This window comes from Talpa europaea (assembly GCF_964194135.1).
Source record: "Talpa europaea genome assembly, chromosome: 1".
In the NCBI taxonomy this organism is placed as follows: domain Eukaryota; kingdom Metazoa; phylum Chordata; class Mammalia; order Eulipotyphla; family Talpidae; genus Talpa; species Talpa europaea.
The window spans coordinates 86,355,493-86,374,212 of NC_140073.1; the positions used below are offsets into that span (position 1 = coordinate 86,355,493).

Here is an 18,720-nt window from a genome sequence, read left to right on the forward strand (position 1 = left end):
TTACATTTTTGATTAAATCCTGACAACCTTCTTCTACAACTGATAACCTTTTGTAAAAATTCTGTGTACCTCTTTTCTATTGTTGTTGGCTGTTCATGATTGCAAGTAATTACTAAGTTAGATTTCCTCTTGGAACAAGATAAAGATGAGATCTATCAATAAAAACCTCTTTCAGTTTAAATTATATTTTAAAAGGCAAATGCAACTGATTATTTTTCATAGAACTTGGAAGAAACTATAAGTTATTTATTATTCTTGGAATTAATTATGTTAATTATTTGTGTTGGATTAACAATATCAAATGGGAGAATGTTAATTCATTGAAAAAGTGATTTTTCACATTTTCATTGTTTCAGTTGACCTATCTTTAGTGAATAAGGATGAAAACTCCATCTACTTCTTGGGAAATTCTCTTGGACTTCAACCAAAGTTGGTTAAAACATATCTGGATGAAGAACTAGATAAGTGGGCCAAAATGTAAGTATTATTTCAAAATCTATCATTCAACATCCCATAAAAAAACTATAAAATTCACAACAGGTTGTCTAATGTTTTTGGAAAGGGGTGTTGTAGAGTCTTAGAATTATAGTTCAGAGAGGAAACTTAGGGATGATATCATTCAATACTTTCATTTTGTGGATGAATAACAGGGTTTGTAAATAAAGTCATGTGGCAAGTTAGCAGAAGAGTCAGAAGTAAAATTTTAAAAGTATTCAGAAGTTTAAGTCCCTTCCCTGAGTGTGTGTGTGTATGTGTATTTTTATATATAATACATTATGTATAGTATGTACATGTTTATCTATTATATATAAAATCATATTTGATTATTTTGTTTTATTTTTAATGACTAAAAAGGGAGCTAATACTTAGGATATAATTTTATTTTTTATGAGTAGTTCTTGAAAAAACTCTATCACTCTAATTTTAATAGGTTAAGAATCAAAAAATATAGGAGATTGAGGGAGCAGATATTTCCCTCTCCAAATTGAGAATGATATCAGGAAGATGCTTCATTTTGATTTAGCTAAGTAGATTCAACCCAAAAATTGTGTAATCTTAAATCAAGATTCATTTCTTCCCTCTATCTCTTTGGTTCTACTCCCACCCCTCTGCCTATGAAACCATCATAATCTCTTCTTATTAAATACTTATTCTCTTTAAACCCAATTTTATCAACCACACTGATTATCCCTTCCCAAATTTCCACTGTATCAATAGTCATTGATCTAGAGGAGGTAGTTTAGAGATGTCTGTTTTCATATTTTTTATTTCATTATACAGTTTTTGGGAAAGTAACCCAATCTTAGGCACTTTGTATTGTTCCCCAGAAATTAACATTAACACTGAAACTACAAAAAGTTTAAAAATATTGTTAGCTATAGAATTTATTATTTTGAAATTTTAAATATTTAAAATATTTTCTTATTATTCAAAGCTGAAAAATAAATATAAGGGGCAGTTAAACCTGAAAATCAGAAATAAAAAATTGATGAAGTCAAACAAGAAAAGAAATCTGTGCGATATATTTAACTCTCATAGCAAATCAAAATGTCTTCTCCATGTGTCTTCAATCTTCATGTCAATGGTTTTAGTTGTGGGGGAGGGACAACATCTCTTTAAAGTTTAATTTATGCTATCATGGCTATTAGCTGACATTGAGAAGTTCTTAATTTTGATGGTTAAGAATGTAAGTTCACAACTTAATGCAAGAATGATAGAGATTTATATAATTTATTAAGACTTATAAATTTATCTACAGAACTTTTGTGCTAAATTGAAAAATAAATATCACCACATTTGGAAGCATTTTGCACTAGCAGATTTTAGTATTTAAAAAATGAGGGTCATAGCTAATAAAAATGGTTAATATTCATTTTTGGCCTTAATATAAAAGAGAACAGAGAATTAGATTGAATGAATTTGAACTTTAGAGAGTGTTCTTGCCTCCTGGATATTCATATAGCAAGATAGTGTGCGTTTTTATCCTCAAGGCATTTAAAAAAATTGCTGCCCTTCTATGCTGTTTATGTCTTTAGGATTATCCTACTTTGCTCAGGGACTGGTTGATTATTTTCAAAACTTTAAAGTTAAATTCCAGAAAAGTAGCTATCTGTCATTACACTTACCCTTCTATTGTTTTCACCTTTCAATTTTGTTACCTTGTGATAATAGAAAATTATATAACCTTAAATCCTCCTACCTATTTTTCATTAGACAGATGATTCACAAAAGATCTGTGTTTTAATACTTCAAGCAACGCAAGCTAAATTTTAAAAAGACTTCTAAGAAAAAAAGTATTAGGTAGCTAGTTTCTTTTGTTTTATTTAGTCTTGCTTTCATTTCGGTGGCCCAGTCACCATCAGAGCTCTGTCAGCTCTTTGAGATCAGCAGTGTTTGAGATGCCTGATTATAATCCTGTTCCCTCCTACATTAGTCCTCATCTTTGACCTCAAAAATGTTTGTTAATTATTTCTTTGATCTTAATAATTTAGTTAAATTCCCACTCTGGCTTTTTCTAGTTAAGGTTTTGTTGGGAGGAAATTTTCTTCCATTAACTTATGTCCTAGTGATTGAGGTCCTGCAATTTAATTGACAATAGGTAAATTATCAGGGATAAAGTTCATTTTACAAATTTGTAGAAACTCTACAAGGAGTGATTCACCAATCAGACAGAGGGAGGGGTTTATACACCAGTTTAATACAAGAATGTTAAGAGCATCAATAGGGATGTATGGAAGTTTATGTTGCAAGTTTTCCTCCTAATGATAATGGCCAGTATCCTTTCTGGCTGGCAGCTCCCTGAAAGGGAGATTGATGAAAACTGAATTAATACCTCCACGTAGCAAAGGTCCTGCTTCCTCTAAGGGTGGGTCTATGGCAGCTATGTTTTTTAAAGGATCTACTTAAATTGAGGTAATGTTTCTTTCTTTGGCTATAGTTTGTACATATGTTTTTAGTTTAAAGTAGCCTTTATGTAGTTGGTGAGCTTTTGGTACTTCAGTTCCATTTCTGTTGCTTTTGTTCGTGTACTAAAGTTCCTTTTATGTGATTAGTTGGCTTCTAGATCAAGAGCCTTCCATTATTGTGGTATCGACTTTAGCTCATGGTTGTGATCTTCCATGTCCTTATATTTTATAACCTATTGCAGACACACTACTTATATTACCTACTATAAAATAAATGATCACTGTTCATTATGGAGCCAGACCTTATAAGTATGGTTATCATCTTAGATTACTTATTCTAAAGGGAAGTCAAGAATTGAGATATAGTTAAAAATATTTTAGGATCCAAATGATTCCTTCTAGAACTTCAAGTTATTTAAGGCAAAACTTTAAAAATAAAACACCTGTGCATATGTTTTGAAATACCATTGTTATTTTCCAATTTAATTTTTTTAATATTTTATTTTATATAATTCTTACATCATTTGTCATTATTGCACAATGTATGCATTTTCATTTTGGTTATATTCCCCACAAAATTTCACCCCCCCCCTTATTTTGACCCTCATCCATCCTCTCCTCCCCTTATTACTCTACTGTGGAAATCATATACAGTAATTTTCAAATGTATATGATTTCCACAGTAGAGTAATAACATTTAATTATCGCGAAATTATGCTATAACAACAAGAAGCAACAATATCAATATACTTGTACTCTGTGAGTGTACTAAAATGGGCAGGAGAAAGCTAAATGAATTTTTTGAAAACATTTTACATAAAAATATCAAATATTTACTAATGACTCAAATTATTTAAAAGGGAATAATGTGGTGGTAATTATCATAGTGGTAAATTTCATCTAGTGAGTTGAAGACAATATTGTGAGTTAAAGACAATATTGTGAGTTAAAAAGTGTACATGATTACCCTAAGATACAGTCTCAATATTTCAGTTCCTCTGTATTGTCAAATCATGTAGATAAATTGTGTTCTTTCTTTTCCAAAGAAGTAAAACTTTGCTGCAGTTGTGTCATTATTGGAATTCTTCTAAGAGCTGTGACATTTTAGGTACGATTATTTAAAGAGAAAAAAAAGTCCGCTGAGTTACACTGCAGGGACAAACCACCTATTTGCGGACAGTGACTTACTTTACATGGCAATATGTGTGCAGAAAGGGCACGCGGAAATTCATAAGAAAAAGAGAAGTGAGCCTCTGCAGACTCTGCAGTCTCTTTCATTTTCTTTTTCAAAAAGAAAAAAAGTGCACGATAGGGGAGGAAGGATATTCCCTTTACCCTCCTAATGCTCATAATTGGGCTTATGAAATAAATAGACAATTTGCAGATTAATAAGAGAAAAGGCATGAAATTTTATTAATTTTTGAAGTGAATTTTCAGCTTTTTTTAAGGTAAATGTAATGTTTATTTTATTCTTTAAAATTTTTATTTTTTAATTTTTTTTTGAGGTAACATTGGTTTACATCGTTGGTTGTGTTCTGGAAGTATCGGACCCCCATTTTTAAGATTACATGCATGAGAGCATCATATAAAAATACTGATCACTGAAAAAAGCTGTGCAGTTTTAGCACTTACAGATCTATTGTCTTACCAGGGGAAGAGGAGCACAGAGCCATACTCCCATTTAAGGGAGAAAATGATTTTTAGGAAAGACGGGTGAGCTCTTAGAAGACTAGATGGAAGTTTTAATTTGAAAATGAAAATTAAATACAAGAGAAAATTGATAGGAAATAGGAAATATTGTGGAGTTATTTGAGTCTGGGAAACTAACACAAAAATTGAAAGGCTACTGAAGTCTGTGCCCTCAAGAGGTTGTCCAGGCACGCTCAGACAAGTTCATCTGCCGGAATAGGTGCAGTAGTCTACCTGCCACAGAAACGGATGGACACTCAGTCACTCAGGTCCTAATGACCTCTCCACCACTCAGAACTGTACTGACTGGAAACTTGATTTGCATAAAGCAGAATGTACCTAGCCTCATCTAACCTTTTGTATACAGACATGCTTGCAGTCCCAGGCAACTTTGGCATGCAACTTCAGTGCTTATTGGGGAGCATGAAAAAAAAATCCCTCATGCCTCTGGGTCTTTGTTGTTTTTTTCAGGTCAGCCAAGTAATCAAAACAGCATCAGAAGGGGTAACAGTAAAAAAAAAAAAAAAAAAATCACAAGACTAATGGTGAATCCTGAGCTTGGGTGCATCAAGGAGAGGGGTAGGGAGACTTCCATGATATGGTAGAAGGGGGTTACAACATCTTTACTCTGGAAATAAAGATTAATTTCTCAGATAAAGATAAATTTATTGGGCCTCCCTGGTGGCGCAAGGGGTTAAGCACAGCACTATGAAGAAATCTGCAACCTCTGTAGCATGAGATACCCACATGGCACTGCAGACCTCTCCTGTCTCGCCCGCTGCTCCCCTCAACAGTGTACTTCAGTCAGTCTGCCTGTTCTGTTCCCCACTCTGTCTCTGGTGAATCCTCTCACCCCCCACATCTCTGGCCTGTACCCCAGCTCTTGTATGCATAAATAAATAAACCTAAAAAAAAGATAAATTTATTGACAGATTTACATGTGCACAGTAACTCCAAACTACGTCCTCTAGGAAATAAAAGGCAGGGGGCAGTGATCACCTACCTGATTAGGAAAAGGTCCAAAATTTAGGGAGTGAGAACTCACTTAATTAGGGAAGGATGAGAAATTTGGGAGAGGACAAAAGCATTTCCTCTGGCTCCAGGGCCCTCACTACTGAATTTCAAAGTAATCTGCATTCTTTAAATAACTGCAATGGACTTCAGGTTTTGCAGGACTTCTATAGATGTTTAGTTTCCATACTTAGATAATAAGAGTTCTATTCTGGGCATATTGAGAAAAAATTTCTCTTACACTTTTAGGGAGACCAATCCACAAGCTTCTTGAGTTTGTGTTCCCTGGTTTAAGGGAGGGTGTTGCTGGGATGTTCTGAACATTCACTCTTCTCTTCTACTGAGCAGGCATCCCCAGGGGCTCCTGGCTGTTGTTTTCTCATCAGCCTCACAGGTTCTTCCTGGCAACCTCTATACAGTGATAGTTGGCAATTAATTATCTATAGGCACAGCTCCTACAGTAGCTACCTAACATAACAGTAAGTGGTTAAACAAGAATTAATTTGTGTTAGCATGTTTATTTAAACAATTATTGGTTACATATCATTAGTTACTATTTCTGAAACCAGATAAAACCAAGGAATACCCAGGGGCCCCCAAACTTTTAAGAGGAAATAAAAACACATTTGGGCTATTTTAAGAGTCTGACCATCTGTGACCACAAAGACAAAGAAAGCAGACTTTCAGTGTGATCAAATTTAATTGGGGTGAAGTTCAAGGTAGGGGGGCAGAGAGAGAGAAAAGAAAGAATTTCAAATAACAGATTCCTAACCAAACTCCAAAATTCCCCATCCTCTAGTTGGCAAACATCCCACTAAACAAGATAGGCCCAAAGCAGGGTGGTTGAGGCTCCAAATCTTGCCAGGAGTCCAGGACACCTCCCAACAAGGAAAAAAAAGCAATGAGTTGGGGAGGTCCCAGTGAGCTCAGAGAAGGGGAGAGATCCAAATTTCTCCATGCACTATCCAAGCTGGATAGTCCAGCATGAGGTCAGAGTGAAGGCGGCTTCCATCTGTGAAGAACCTATCTGCCAAAGCGCTAAGGAACCAGAAGCAGCATTTCCACATGACTCCCCATCCTCCCTGGTGCACCTCAAAATATTTATTTGCTTCTTTCTTCTTTCCCAGGTGTCCCTGCCCCATTAGGAAATGTGATTGATGGCAGGCTGGGCGTGGTAGGGCAAGGTGCCTGAGGCATAAGCGTAGAAGTTGGGGGGGGGGGGGATGAGCCTGTTACCTGCCACAGTGATGCTCCTCCCTTCTTCTCAGTGACACCGCCTATAACAATTCTATCCTGTGGCCTAGTCCATAGTGTGGACTTGGGATGAGGCGGTCCTTTCTTCTACCAGCTCTCTCAAACAATGGTTTCTGATATAGTTATTATTTGACCCAAGGCAATGGTCTCTTGACCCAGTACAAACTGGTAATAAGCTGTTTGTCAACAACTCTGACCTTATATTAAAATTATTCCACATGTCTTTTTTTTGCAGGAAGTATGATAGTTTGTGACAAACTTTGTCTGGGTTTGATGGTTATTTCTACTCTTCACTCCTGTGAGCAAACCCAATGAAACATGGGGAGGGGATTTATGTCAGTTGAATTCCTTTTGGAGGTTCTATCTTTAGTCAAGTAAAGAATTTCAGAAATAGTCTCTATGAATTTGCTTTTTTTTCTTTTTCCCCCTCAAATGCATTCAATTCAATCTTTATGGCTAGAAGGGGAACTTTTTTTTTAAAGATTTATTTTTATTTATTTATGCATATGAGACTGGGGTGAAGGACAGAGGTGCGGGGATAGGGGTAAGAGGATTCACCAGAGACAGAGTGGGGAACAGCACAGGCAGACTGACTGAAATACACTGCTGAAGGGAGCAGCAGGTGAGATAGAGGTCTGCTGCATCATGTGTGTTAGCTCCCTGGCTGGGGATTGAACTCATGCCTCAGTGGCTGAGATTTTAACCCCTGTGCCACCAGGGAGGTCCTGAAAGGGGAACTTTGGTGTGGCATGTTATGCCATCCTTCAGTATTAATAAATAAATGGTACAAAGTATCCCATGTTATAAAGATTTTCCTGGCTTGTGTTGGACAGTCATCAGTTTGGTCCCAGAAAAAAAAAAAAAAGTGATATCGTTAAGAGCAACTATGATGTATCATACATTTACTTATCTCGAGGAGTGGGCTATAAAGCATGACCACTTTTTCATTCTGTAGGATGGTTATAGTTCTATTTCAAGGGGATCCATATTTCTTTTGAATTGTGTTGATCTCAGCTACAACAATCGGTTATTCCAATAACAGAATGGGGTTGATTTGGAAATAACAAATTTGAGGGCTGATTGGAGAGTGCATTCATAGAAAACCCACTTGTACTTGCCTGATTCTGACTGTAATAACTTCCTGAATGACCTACATAGGACCTTACCCTCAGTGCTGCTGTTGGTGGAAACAGCATCACTTTCCCAGGAGGGCACAAAACAAGCTGCGCGGACCCTCTAGTTTGCTGATTTGCGCTTGAATGGCTACTCTTTCTAGCCTCCCAACCACATTTAAACTGTATTCTGAATATTAATGTTCACACATCCTAATTAGATTTTATATCATGAAATTTAATTTTGTGAGTAAAGAATGCTCCCAAGACATCTCAGAGAACGCCCCCCTCATGGCGATGATTTATGCCAGGGTGGTGATTTTAATCTCCCATGCTCTCTTTTCTTTGCTTGCATTTGTAAAAGACTATGTTGCAACTATTTTAAGTAGTTTTGAATAACTGATTTTTTTTTTAACTCTGTTATATATGTTTTTAACTGCCCTGTAATCAGCATCTATTCTTTCTAATGACTGGCCACTTTACTTTGAGTTTATTCAGGTAGCACTTTCTAAATACATTTCACTGTCCCAGATTAATAGACTGACAAAATGAAGAATCAGACTCTGTGATATTTTAAAGGAAAGAAGAGCCAAAAACCATTGCAGGGGAAAAAAAAAATGTATCTGTAAAGATTATTACCATGGTGTCTACCAGAGTGAGAAGTAGGTGGCATAGTATTCTGAGATATAAATTCTCTGAGGCAGAACATAGAATTTTACTACCTAAATGTAATAAGATGCATTGTGCTATCAGCTAAGGCCATGGAACTCTATGTGATTAAAATAAAAAAGAATTCAAGTATCTGCCTGTAACTATCACTTAATGATAATGATTTTTGTCTTTAGCATTTATATTGGAAGTCAAGAAAGAGAGGAGCTGCAGGCCATTTAATAATAATATGAATAATAATAGCTAACAATTGCCCTTCCTTCCTTGTTAGTTCTTTCAATCTATGTTTATCCACAAAGAGTCTTCCTTCATCTCAGCTTATATAACAATTGCAATATTAGTTTGAAAACTGTGTTATAAGCCATATCCTGATGAAGGTGCTATAGGGCAACCCTGACATGAAAGGGGTTGTCTGACTGTGGGTTCTCACCTGTTTGCTAAAAGGGACTTATAATAAGACTCAACTGCAGGTACACACAAAAAGGACAATAAAGGGTGTATTTACAAAAGAAGGGGAAATGAAGAAATAAGTAACTCAGGGAGAAAGAGAGATAAATTGGTGAATGTGTCCTACCAGTTCCACTGAGCTAGAACTCCAATAGTGCACTGAAAGCTGGCAAAAAGCCGAGACCCCCAAGGCCCACATGTCTGCTTAGACACCCTACCTGGCTGCTTAACTCCACCCTCAGTTCCCAGTAATCCTCCCTTCAGCAAAGATGACATTATGGGATTTGTAGTCTTTGGTGCTTTGTATATCTTTGGTCTGGAGTGGGGGTGGAGCCCATAAAACCTGTTTGTGGCATTTGCTCAGGGCATCCTTTCCCCTCAGCAAAGGGAGTTCCACTTTATATTTTCATTAGGAAAGAAGATTCAGACAAGGGGTGCTAGGGACCACTCTCTTATATGTGTTATTTATATTTCATAGCAATCCTTGAAATTACATATTGTTAAACATTTTCTTTTACGTAAGTGAGAAATTAGGTCCAAAGCATCTAGTAAAAGTATGTTGACTAAAATAAAAGTCTGAATTGTGGCTAGAAAAAGTTTATTAGATAATTAAAGAGGATTTGAACCCCGGAAGTAGTCCTATAGATTTTATGCTGTGAGAACTTTCCATCAATCACAAGTTTGAATCTGTTAACTGGCAGACTGAGGGACACCCTAGCCCCCCAATCCTGCATGCTCCAAATTGATTCTGCCATCCACTGCATAAAGACATATCCTTAATGCATGAGCCCTTTATTTATAAGATGTATTTTTATTTTATTTATGCATGCAAGAACTGAGGTGTACGCCAGAGGTACAGGGGTTGGGTGTGCCCTGGAGAAATCAGAGCGTGAGGAGTCCCAGAACAGTTATAATATGTCTGACAGTAGTCAGATAACCAACAATGACCTGGAACAGGTTCTTATGGGGTAATAAAAACCAATTGTTAAATATTCAAGATTTTTACTGACAGCAATAAATGAGGTCCAGTGGAGGTATTCACATCTGGAAAATCAGTAAAGGCAAACAAACAGGATTCTATGACTCCAGTTTGCCCACTGCTCTGTAGGGAAGGAAACATAATTTTTATCTCTTCTGCATAGTTCTTCTCTGAAACCTCTATAAAAAGAAAAACAGATTAACAATAGAAAAACAGGGCCTCCCCTGGTGGTGCAATGGTTGAGTGCTGGGCTGTGAAGCTGCCCACAGCCTCTGCAGCGCCAGTTCGATCCCCGGCTGCCGGCGAGGGTCCCACATGGCACACTGACCTCTCCTGTCTCGCCCGCTGCTCCCCTCAGCAGTGTATTTCGTCAGTCTGCCTGTTCTGTTGCCCCCTTTGGCTCTGGTGAATTCTCTCACCCTCCCGCACTTCTGAATGTATCTAGTGCTTGTGTAAATAAATAAATTTAAAAAAAAAAAAAGAGAGAAAAACAAATATAAGTATGTTAACATGAAATACCTAATATATACATAGGAGATACCCAGGGAAAAATGAGTACAGGGCCGAGGTGACTTAGAATTCAGGATTAAATGCCATCTTAAATGTGAAAGGATAGTAGACCGCTTAGGGGAGAATGACAAGATTTTCAGAAAAAAATGAATGGCTTTTTAGAAGAATACATGGGAGATATGATAGTTTATGACAAAGTATGTCTCCTTTCCTGTGACAAAAATCAATCTGACTCTTGGTTGATGAAAATACTTGGAAGGGGATTTATCACAATTGTGATAAATTGTTAATTGAAAGTTAATTGAAGAATTAACTTCTTTTGGACCTTCTGTCTTTAGGCAAACAGAGGAGTTCAGTGAAAGCCTCTCCCCGTATTTGCTGTTTTTCAAGTGCCTGTAGCTCGAGACAGTCAACATCATACAGCAGCATACTTTTGGGTAGTATATTCTGCTCAATACCCTTCACCTCTAAGAGCAGGTTACTTGCTCACCACTACCAACTTACTGAATTTCAGAGCAGATTCAAACCCAGGTTTGCAAGGCTTGAAGGATGGGCAAAATGAATAAATTGGTCAAAAGGCACAAACTTTCAGTTGTAAAAGAACTAAGTCTTGGGAAATAATGTTGAGTAAGGTGACTATAATTAATACTGTGCTTTATATTTGAAAACTACTAAGAGAGTAAATTTAAAAAGTTTTCATCCCAAGAAAAAAGTATGACTGTGTGATAATGACTGTTAGCTAGACTTACACTGATCATTTTGCATTGAGACATTATGTTTAGTAACTGAATCTAATACAATGTTAAATGTCAGTTATATTGTCATTGGGGAAAAAATAACAAGTTTGCATAATACAGAAAGCACATGTATATTCCTTTCTGTCCAAGTTTACAATGTTTGGATTCTTAAAAAACAAAGAACAACCTAATTCAGAGTTTCATGTTACAAGTTTGTAACAACACACAACATCATTTCCCCTTTGATTCTTTATTTGAATTTTTCTGTATTTTTCAAATATACTTGCCTTCCTTATTTGATATAACTTAAGCATTAATATTTCTCTGTGGATTTGGTGTTTTTCTGTTATGCCTACTGTAATATCAGAATACTAAAATTGAGTTGTTGAAATATGATAGATGAAATTCCTGTAAAATATGTCAAGATGTAGCATTGGCTTTGATTATAGCCAAGTTTCATTATCTACTTAAAGTGTCATCACATGTATACTGTCTTTCATATGCAGCTATTTAATTAACAGATTGCAGTTCTATTTTAAAATTCAATTTATAATCATTTAAGTATCTAGCCTCAAAAAATGTAGGTTAGTTTTGTTAAAGGTACTATTATGTGCTACAGTTGAACAAATAGAGTGTTCAAATAGTACTGAAAATTTCAAAACAGAAAAAAAATCACCTGAAACTCCAGAAAAATCAAGAATAGTATATGGATAATCTTCCCTAACTCCCCAATAAAGTAAAAAAAAATTAAAAATGCTTTAACAAGGCTTATTTTTAAGGAGGCCTCCTTGGTGGCACAGGGGTTTAGCACTATCGTTAGCAACACTCTGGCTAAATTCAATCTCTGGCCAGGGAGCTACCCACATGGAGCAGCAGCCCTCTCCTCTCTCACCTGCTGCTCCCCTCAGCAGTGTATTTCAGTGTATCTGCCTGTTCTGCTCCCCACTCTGTCTCTGATGAATCCTCTCACCATCCACACCTCTGGCTTTCACCCCCAGTTCTTGTATGCATAAATAAATAAAAATAAATCTAAAAAAAATTAATAAAGGCATATTTTTAAGCAATAACTAAAACACTACAAGGACTTACTAAGGAATGTCCAGTCACTAATGGTAATATCGAAACAATTACACATGGATGCACACACACTCACTCATACACACAAACTAAGCATGATTATGTCCCTTTTCATTTCAGGGGCGCATATGGTCATGAAAGAGGGAAACGCCCTTGGATTACAGGAGATGAGACTATTGCAGGTCTTATGACTGACATTGTAGGTAAGTACAAAATGAAAGCAACTGTAAATTTACATTTTATTTTAAATATAGACTATAAATTGAAATGTTATTGAAGAACATGCCGGTTTTCTATTTTAACCCATTACAGCTAACAACAGTAAGCATATCTTTTATTCAAACCTGTTTGCCATAATGAACAGAACTGTGTTATTTGGGAAACATAGAAAATATAAGTTTTTCTTATATATTTTAAGACTGATATTTACTTTTCAATGAAAAATACATGTATTTATTTACAATTAAACACATTTCATAAAAATCAATTTAAAGACTGAACTGCACATGCTAAGGATTTAAAAGACCAGTTTTGTGTTGGTGATTTTCAGTTAAATTCATGATCAATTTAAAGTTAGACTGAGTGAAAAATACTATAGTTGATACTGTTTTTGGTCTACAAGTGTTTCCTAAAGTTAGTTACATATACTCTTGGAAGGTATTCAAGTAGTTTTAGATGTAAATGTATTAATATTTTGAAAAAAAAAAAAAGCACATTGAATATTCAGAATTCTCTGAAATTTCATACAAAATTTAGAGTATTGAAGAAACATAATGATATTTAACCAATTGAAATAGTGTTTCTTGGAAGTATGATGTTGTAGGAAAACCCCAATTGTCAAAATACCTTTTCAAGCTTCATTTACTTACTGGCAAGTTTAAAAAATTATACTTATTGCTTCACCCCAATTATGTCTTAGCTAATAATCAAAGTCAATTTGAGCTCAGTGGGAACTGAAATGAGAGTGGGAGAACTAGAACTTACAGAAAAAATTATGGCAATTGGCAAATTATTAAAATTTGGGGAATATAATTTTTATTCAAAATGTTTGATCCTCTGCTTTATGTCAGGATTTATGGTGGTCACTGAAGATATGATAATGAATGAGAATCCTCACCCTCTTTTTACTCATGGACTCCCATACATAGTCATGTAAAATTAATATAAATGCATAATCATATAATACAAAGAAAATAAAATTAATTGTTGGGGTTAGTGCTTCTAAAGAGACAATTTCCAGGAAATGATGGATTCTGAACACATGAAATTTAGTACTTTTCCCCTTGGGATAGCTATCACTGAATAATTCTTACTGGAACAAGAAAAAAATTTAGAAGTGTGAACCTCAAAGGACAAATAGAGTAGTAAAGAAGAAGCGAGTTGAATAGCAGGTGAACAATGTAACTGCCTTCATTAAAAAAAAAAAAATTCTTAAGCTTACAATTTTGAAAAATGGAAAGTCCCTCACTTTACATTGCAAATCCTTCAAAGGCTTGGGAAACACTCAAAATAATCACCTCCTGAAGTAGAAATGAATATAGGATAGAATCAGAGAGATTGGTTGAAAGTTTCGGTTTAAAGTGCAGTTGGGGGGCCTCCCTGGTGGCACAAGGGGTTAAGTTTCAGCACTATGAAGCTACTTGTAGCCACTGCAGCACAAGTTCTATCCCCAGCCAAGGAGCTACCCACATGGCACAGCAGACCTTTCCTGACTAGCCTGCTGATCCCCTCAGCAGTGTATTTCAGTCAGTCTGCCTGTTCTGTTCACTACTTTGTCTCTAGCAAATCCTCTCACCACCCCCTACACCCCAGTTCTTGCATGCATAAAATTAATAAATATTTAAAAATAAAGAAAGTTGGAATTCCAGAGCCATTACACACTCCATGATGCCAGGCAAGTTCTCTCCTACTTTTCAGTCAAGGAAAAGACTGGGTGAGTCTCTGGAGAGGGAGAAGAAAGGGTTAACAGAGTGGATATACTGTATTTGTAGGTTTAAGTTGCCATAACAAAATGCTATATGGTTTGACCATCAAAAACCTATTTTCTCACAGTCCCGCATGGAAACTTGAATATGGTCCTCCTGGGGTTGGTTTCTGGTTTGTCCTCACTTCCTGATTTGTAGCTGGCTGCCTTCTGTATCCTTACTGTGGCCTTTCCTGTGAAAGGAACAAGAAAGAAAGAGTTTTGTACTGTCTCTTCCTCATGGTACAAAGACACTAGTGCTTTTGGATTTAATCTCATTTCACCTTTGTTAGGTCTTGTCTCCAAATACAGTCACTTTGAGCGTTAAGAATTCAGCTAATGAATTTTGAGAGGGCACAGTTCAGTCCATACAGATCCCATACTAAAAACAAAAGAGTTAAATAAATATTTATCCATTTCTGCTCTAATTTAGTTCCCAGAATTCATACAGGATAATGGAAAGTCCTTGTGATGTTTAGTATGTTTGTCTTTGAATATTAATTAAATTACAGATACTTGGTCCACATAATAAGGGACATAAAAGATCCAAATATCTCTTGTATTTGGCAAAATCAGTTTTATAGACCTGAAACTCAGAAAGCCTCAAATCTTTCACCGAAAGATTCTGACATGAATTTTCCCACTACAGTTGTCCATTTTGGTCACCTTATAACAAATCCCACTATAGCTACAAGCATGCTAATACAGGCCAAAGTATAAGACTTTTAAGGAAAGTCTACTTTTGCTTTATGAACAGTATGAGTATGTTACTTATTGAAAAAGTTAAAACAAAAATCACTCTAAGGTCGCCAGCTAAACAAGCTTTATCTCCTAGTAGTTACTATTGAGTATTCATTACACTACACAAATTTCTGTCTGTTTTATGTGGCTTATAGAATCAGAATGTTGGCTTCTGGTTTAAAATAATACACTAAGCACAGGCTGAAAATATTCTTTTCTATTCCTAGCACAGTGACCTGTTAGAAATATAAAAGAAAATTTACAAACCAATATCAACACTAACAAAAATTGAACAAAAATCTCTGTAGATCAGAAACATAGCCATTACTTGAGAAAGAAGCAGTTAGAAAACTGGAGGTCTGGAGAGCAGCACCTGGAGTCAGGCTGAGTGTTGGGCGTGAACCCAGACTTTCACATAGGGCCCCCCTGGGAAACATTTACAGTCCTGAATGCCTTAGTTGAAACCCAGGCCAGAATTTTGTTCAGCTGCAGTGCACAGAGACTAATACCAGTCAGGTTCCTGGAAACACAGTCAGGCTTGTCAGTATGAGTTACTGGAGGATATATTCTAAGGAAAGAAATTACCAACTGAGCAATGCTGGATTGAATGTAAAGGTGTATTAAATGGCTGTTAATAAAGTCTTTTGTGTTCATTTTCTAGAATCCAAGTATACTCACTCAAATCTCTAAAATGTACAAAAACCTTGAAAAATTTCAGAATTAGGGCCTCCCTGGTGGTGCAAGGGGTTAAGCACAGCACTATGAAGCAATCTGCAGCCTCTGCAGCACGAGTTCAATCCCTGGCCAGCCAGGGAGCAACCCACATAGCACAGCAGACCTCTCCTGTGGTGCCCCTGCTGCTCCTCTCAGCAGTGTATTTCAGTCAGTCTGCCTCTTCTGCTCCCCACTCTGTCTCTGCTGCTCCCCACTCTGTCTCTGGTGAATCTTCTCAACACCCCCCAACCCCCATCTCTGCATCTCTGGCCTGTATCCCATCTCTTGTATGGACAAATAAATCTTTAAAAAAAAATTCTGAATTAATTTCACTCAAGAATGTGTGTTTTCCTGAGCCTTGGATTTTTTTTTTTCTTTATTAGGTTTGCTGTTTTTTTTTTGTTTTTTTTTTTTTAAACTATGTTTGCTCTAAAGAGAGGTTAGAATGTTTATATATAGGCTAGGGAGTGGTAAGGTGATATTATTTAGTGAGATTTATTTATGAAGCCAGTAAACACTGCAACAGATTTCCTTTAACCACTTAAAAATTTATAAATCTGTTGCAACTTATTAAAAGTGCAAATATTTGTACATATATATGTTATAATGATTATTGCTATTTCAAAGCTGCAGCCTATCATTGTAATTACAGAGAAAATTAAGGGAATGCACTATAAATATTCAGATTTGTTTAGAAAAGGAAAGTAATTGAACTTATTTAATTTTTTAAAAGAATGTTTATTAACTAGTTTTAAAGGATTTTATTTGTCTCAAATGTCACGCAAAGCTATAGCACGTATAGAAAAAGCTTTTTATTCATTTTTTAAATAACAGGTGCATTGCCAAAAATAAGAAAGAAAAAGAGGCACCTGCATAGTCACAGGTGCACAGAAGATATGCTTCTAAATATTTAATATGTTTGTCCTTGAATGTTAATTAAATTACAGATACTTGTCCACATAATATGGGATATAAGAGATCCAAATATCTTTTGTATTTGGCAAATCAGTTTTATAGATCTGAAAAAAAAAAAACTCAGGAGGTCTCAAAGTTTTTCCAAAGTCTCAAGTATTGAATGAGAAATGCATTGTCATGTTTCCTTTGAAATATTGTCAGACTGAAGGTGATGTTTAGTGTAATTATTATCTTATTAAATGTCTGCTTTGTTCTCTACAGTTTATATTTTAGCAGAAGTTCTATTTTTATCATTTTTTTGTTATTGACCAAAAAATAGGAATTGATGTTATCTATAAAGTTGAATTCTTCGTAATATTTTTAATGTTTTTTTTTAAATTTCAGTAACTATTCTCCCTCAAATTCTTTTACTTTTAAAATTATGTATTTTAAGCTAAGAAGTGGTTCTTAGTTAAGATTGAAAAATAGGGCCTCCCCGGTGATGCAGCGATTGAACGCTGGGTTGCGAAGCTGCCCGCAGCCTTTGCAGTGCCGGTTTGATTCCCGGCAGCCGGTGGAGGGTCCCACATGGCGTGCAGACCTCTCCTGCCGCACCCGCTGCTCCCCTCAGCAATGTAAAAAAAAAAAGATTGAAAAATAAATGAATTCACCTTTCGAAGTAGATTCTTTTAAAAGATGGGTATGTGTTTATTTTGTTTTTTGCAAGAAGTGGTTATTGTTTTGTTATTGCAAGAAATGCAATACAGAACCTTGTTTTGCCTCTGTTACTAGAAAGTTCTGAGAAAACTTGGTGGAGTTTGAAGCTGCAAAAGCATTTTATAGCTTCTAATTTGTTCCTCATTTGCATATTTTATACCCTTGCTATTTTTTTAATCATTCCTCTTCACAATGTAATACAAGAAGACTAAAATCCCATTTTGGGAGTAGATGTGACATAAATCACAAAATAATTAAAATAATTATGTAGTAACTACAGTAAAGAGCAGCAGAAGTCAAAATTATTTTTGCTACTTGCTAGGCTATATAAAAGTGTCATGAGCAAACAGAAAAGTTGTATATTTGGGGTTATGATTGAATTTTCCAGGTTCTTAAAACCACAGCCTTTATTCTATCATAAAATTTCTCAAAAAGAAGTAACAGGAGGATAATAAAAATTATTATGTGTACAAATTGATAGAGTGGATAGAGAGGAAAGACAATGAACCACCATATTTATTCAGACACAGAAAAGAATTTCAACTTCAGATGAGAAGGAAAACTATTAATAAAACATTTTATATAGAGCCAACAATTCTGTGAAACATGGAATAACTTTCCTTATAATTAATGTCATATTATCAAGATGCTAGAAATAGAATTGCTGAAGAATATTATTAGTATTATTATGAAGCCTATTTCTCCCTGGGTACATAAAAGTCACAAAGGACTAGAGACATGCATTTCAGCTTATAAAAATCTTGTAATATGAACATAAATTTGTTTTATGAAACTTGTGGTTGACCCTCAGAAAAGCAATAATCCCTGGAACCACTCTCCACACAGTTACGTATCCTCAGCTGTGCACCAGCCAACACTAATGGCCACAGGGATTTGTTACTTGAAAATGGGGTGGGAAGTTTTCTGATTTAGCCTAACTACAGATCTGACAACTGTATCCCCAATAACATTTGTATCTGCTTAATACAATATACAGAACATGACATGGCAGTTATGAGATACATCATGATCCTTCTTATCAAATGCTAAACAGCTTGGAGCTCTGTCAAACATTTGAAGGTAAATTAGGGTTAGAAAGACGCAGAGGAAAGTTGATAATTGATATTGGAATTACTGAGAGTAGAAAATGTAGACAAAATTATGTAATCGTGAACAATGATTTTGATTATTATTATTATTTTTTAATCATTGGTAAGATTTTGTCTTCTACTTCCCATCTGTGAGACAGTAAGCAAGTTCATTCATCTCTTTAAATGTCAGTTTCCTCTTGATAAATTTG

At 35.6% G+C, this 18,720-nt stretch overlaps 1 protein-coding gene across 1 annotated transcript in view; it reads left to right on the forward strand.

Moving 5' to 3' along the window:
* Window positions 1–18,720, forward strand: part of KYNU (kynureninase) — a gene marked incomplete at its 3' end in the record, with an annotated part of 118,597 nt that overhangs the window by 20,809 nt on the left and 79,068 nt on the right. Inside the window, exons 2-3 of the mRNA XM_084254036.1 lie at window positions 357–477; window positions 12,512–12,594. Of these exons, the coding sequence (XP_084110162.1) occupies window positions 357–477; window positions 12,512–12,594 (204 nt within the window). The remainder of the gene's footprint in view (window positions 1–356; window positions 478–12,511; window positions 12,595–18,720) is intronic.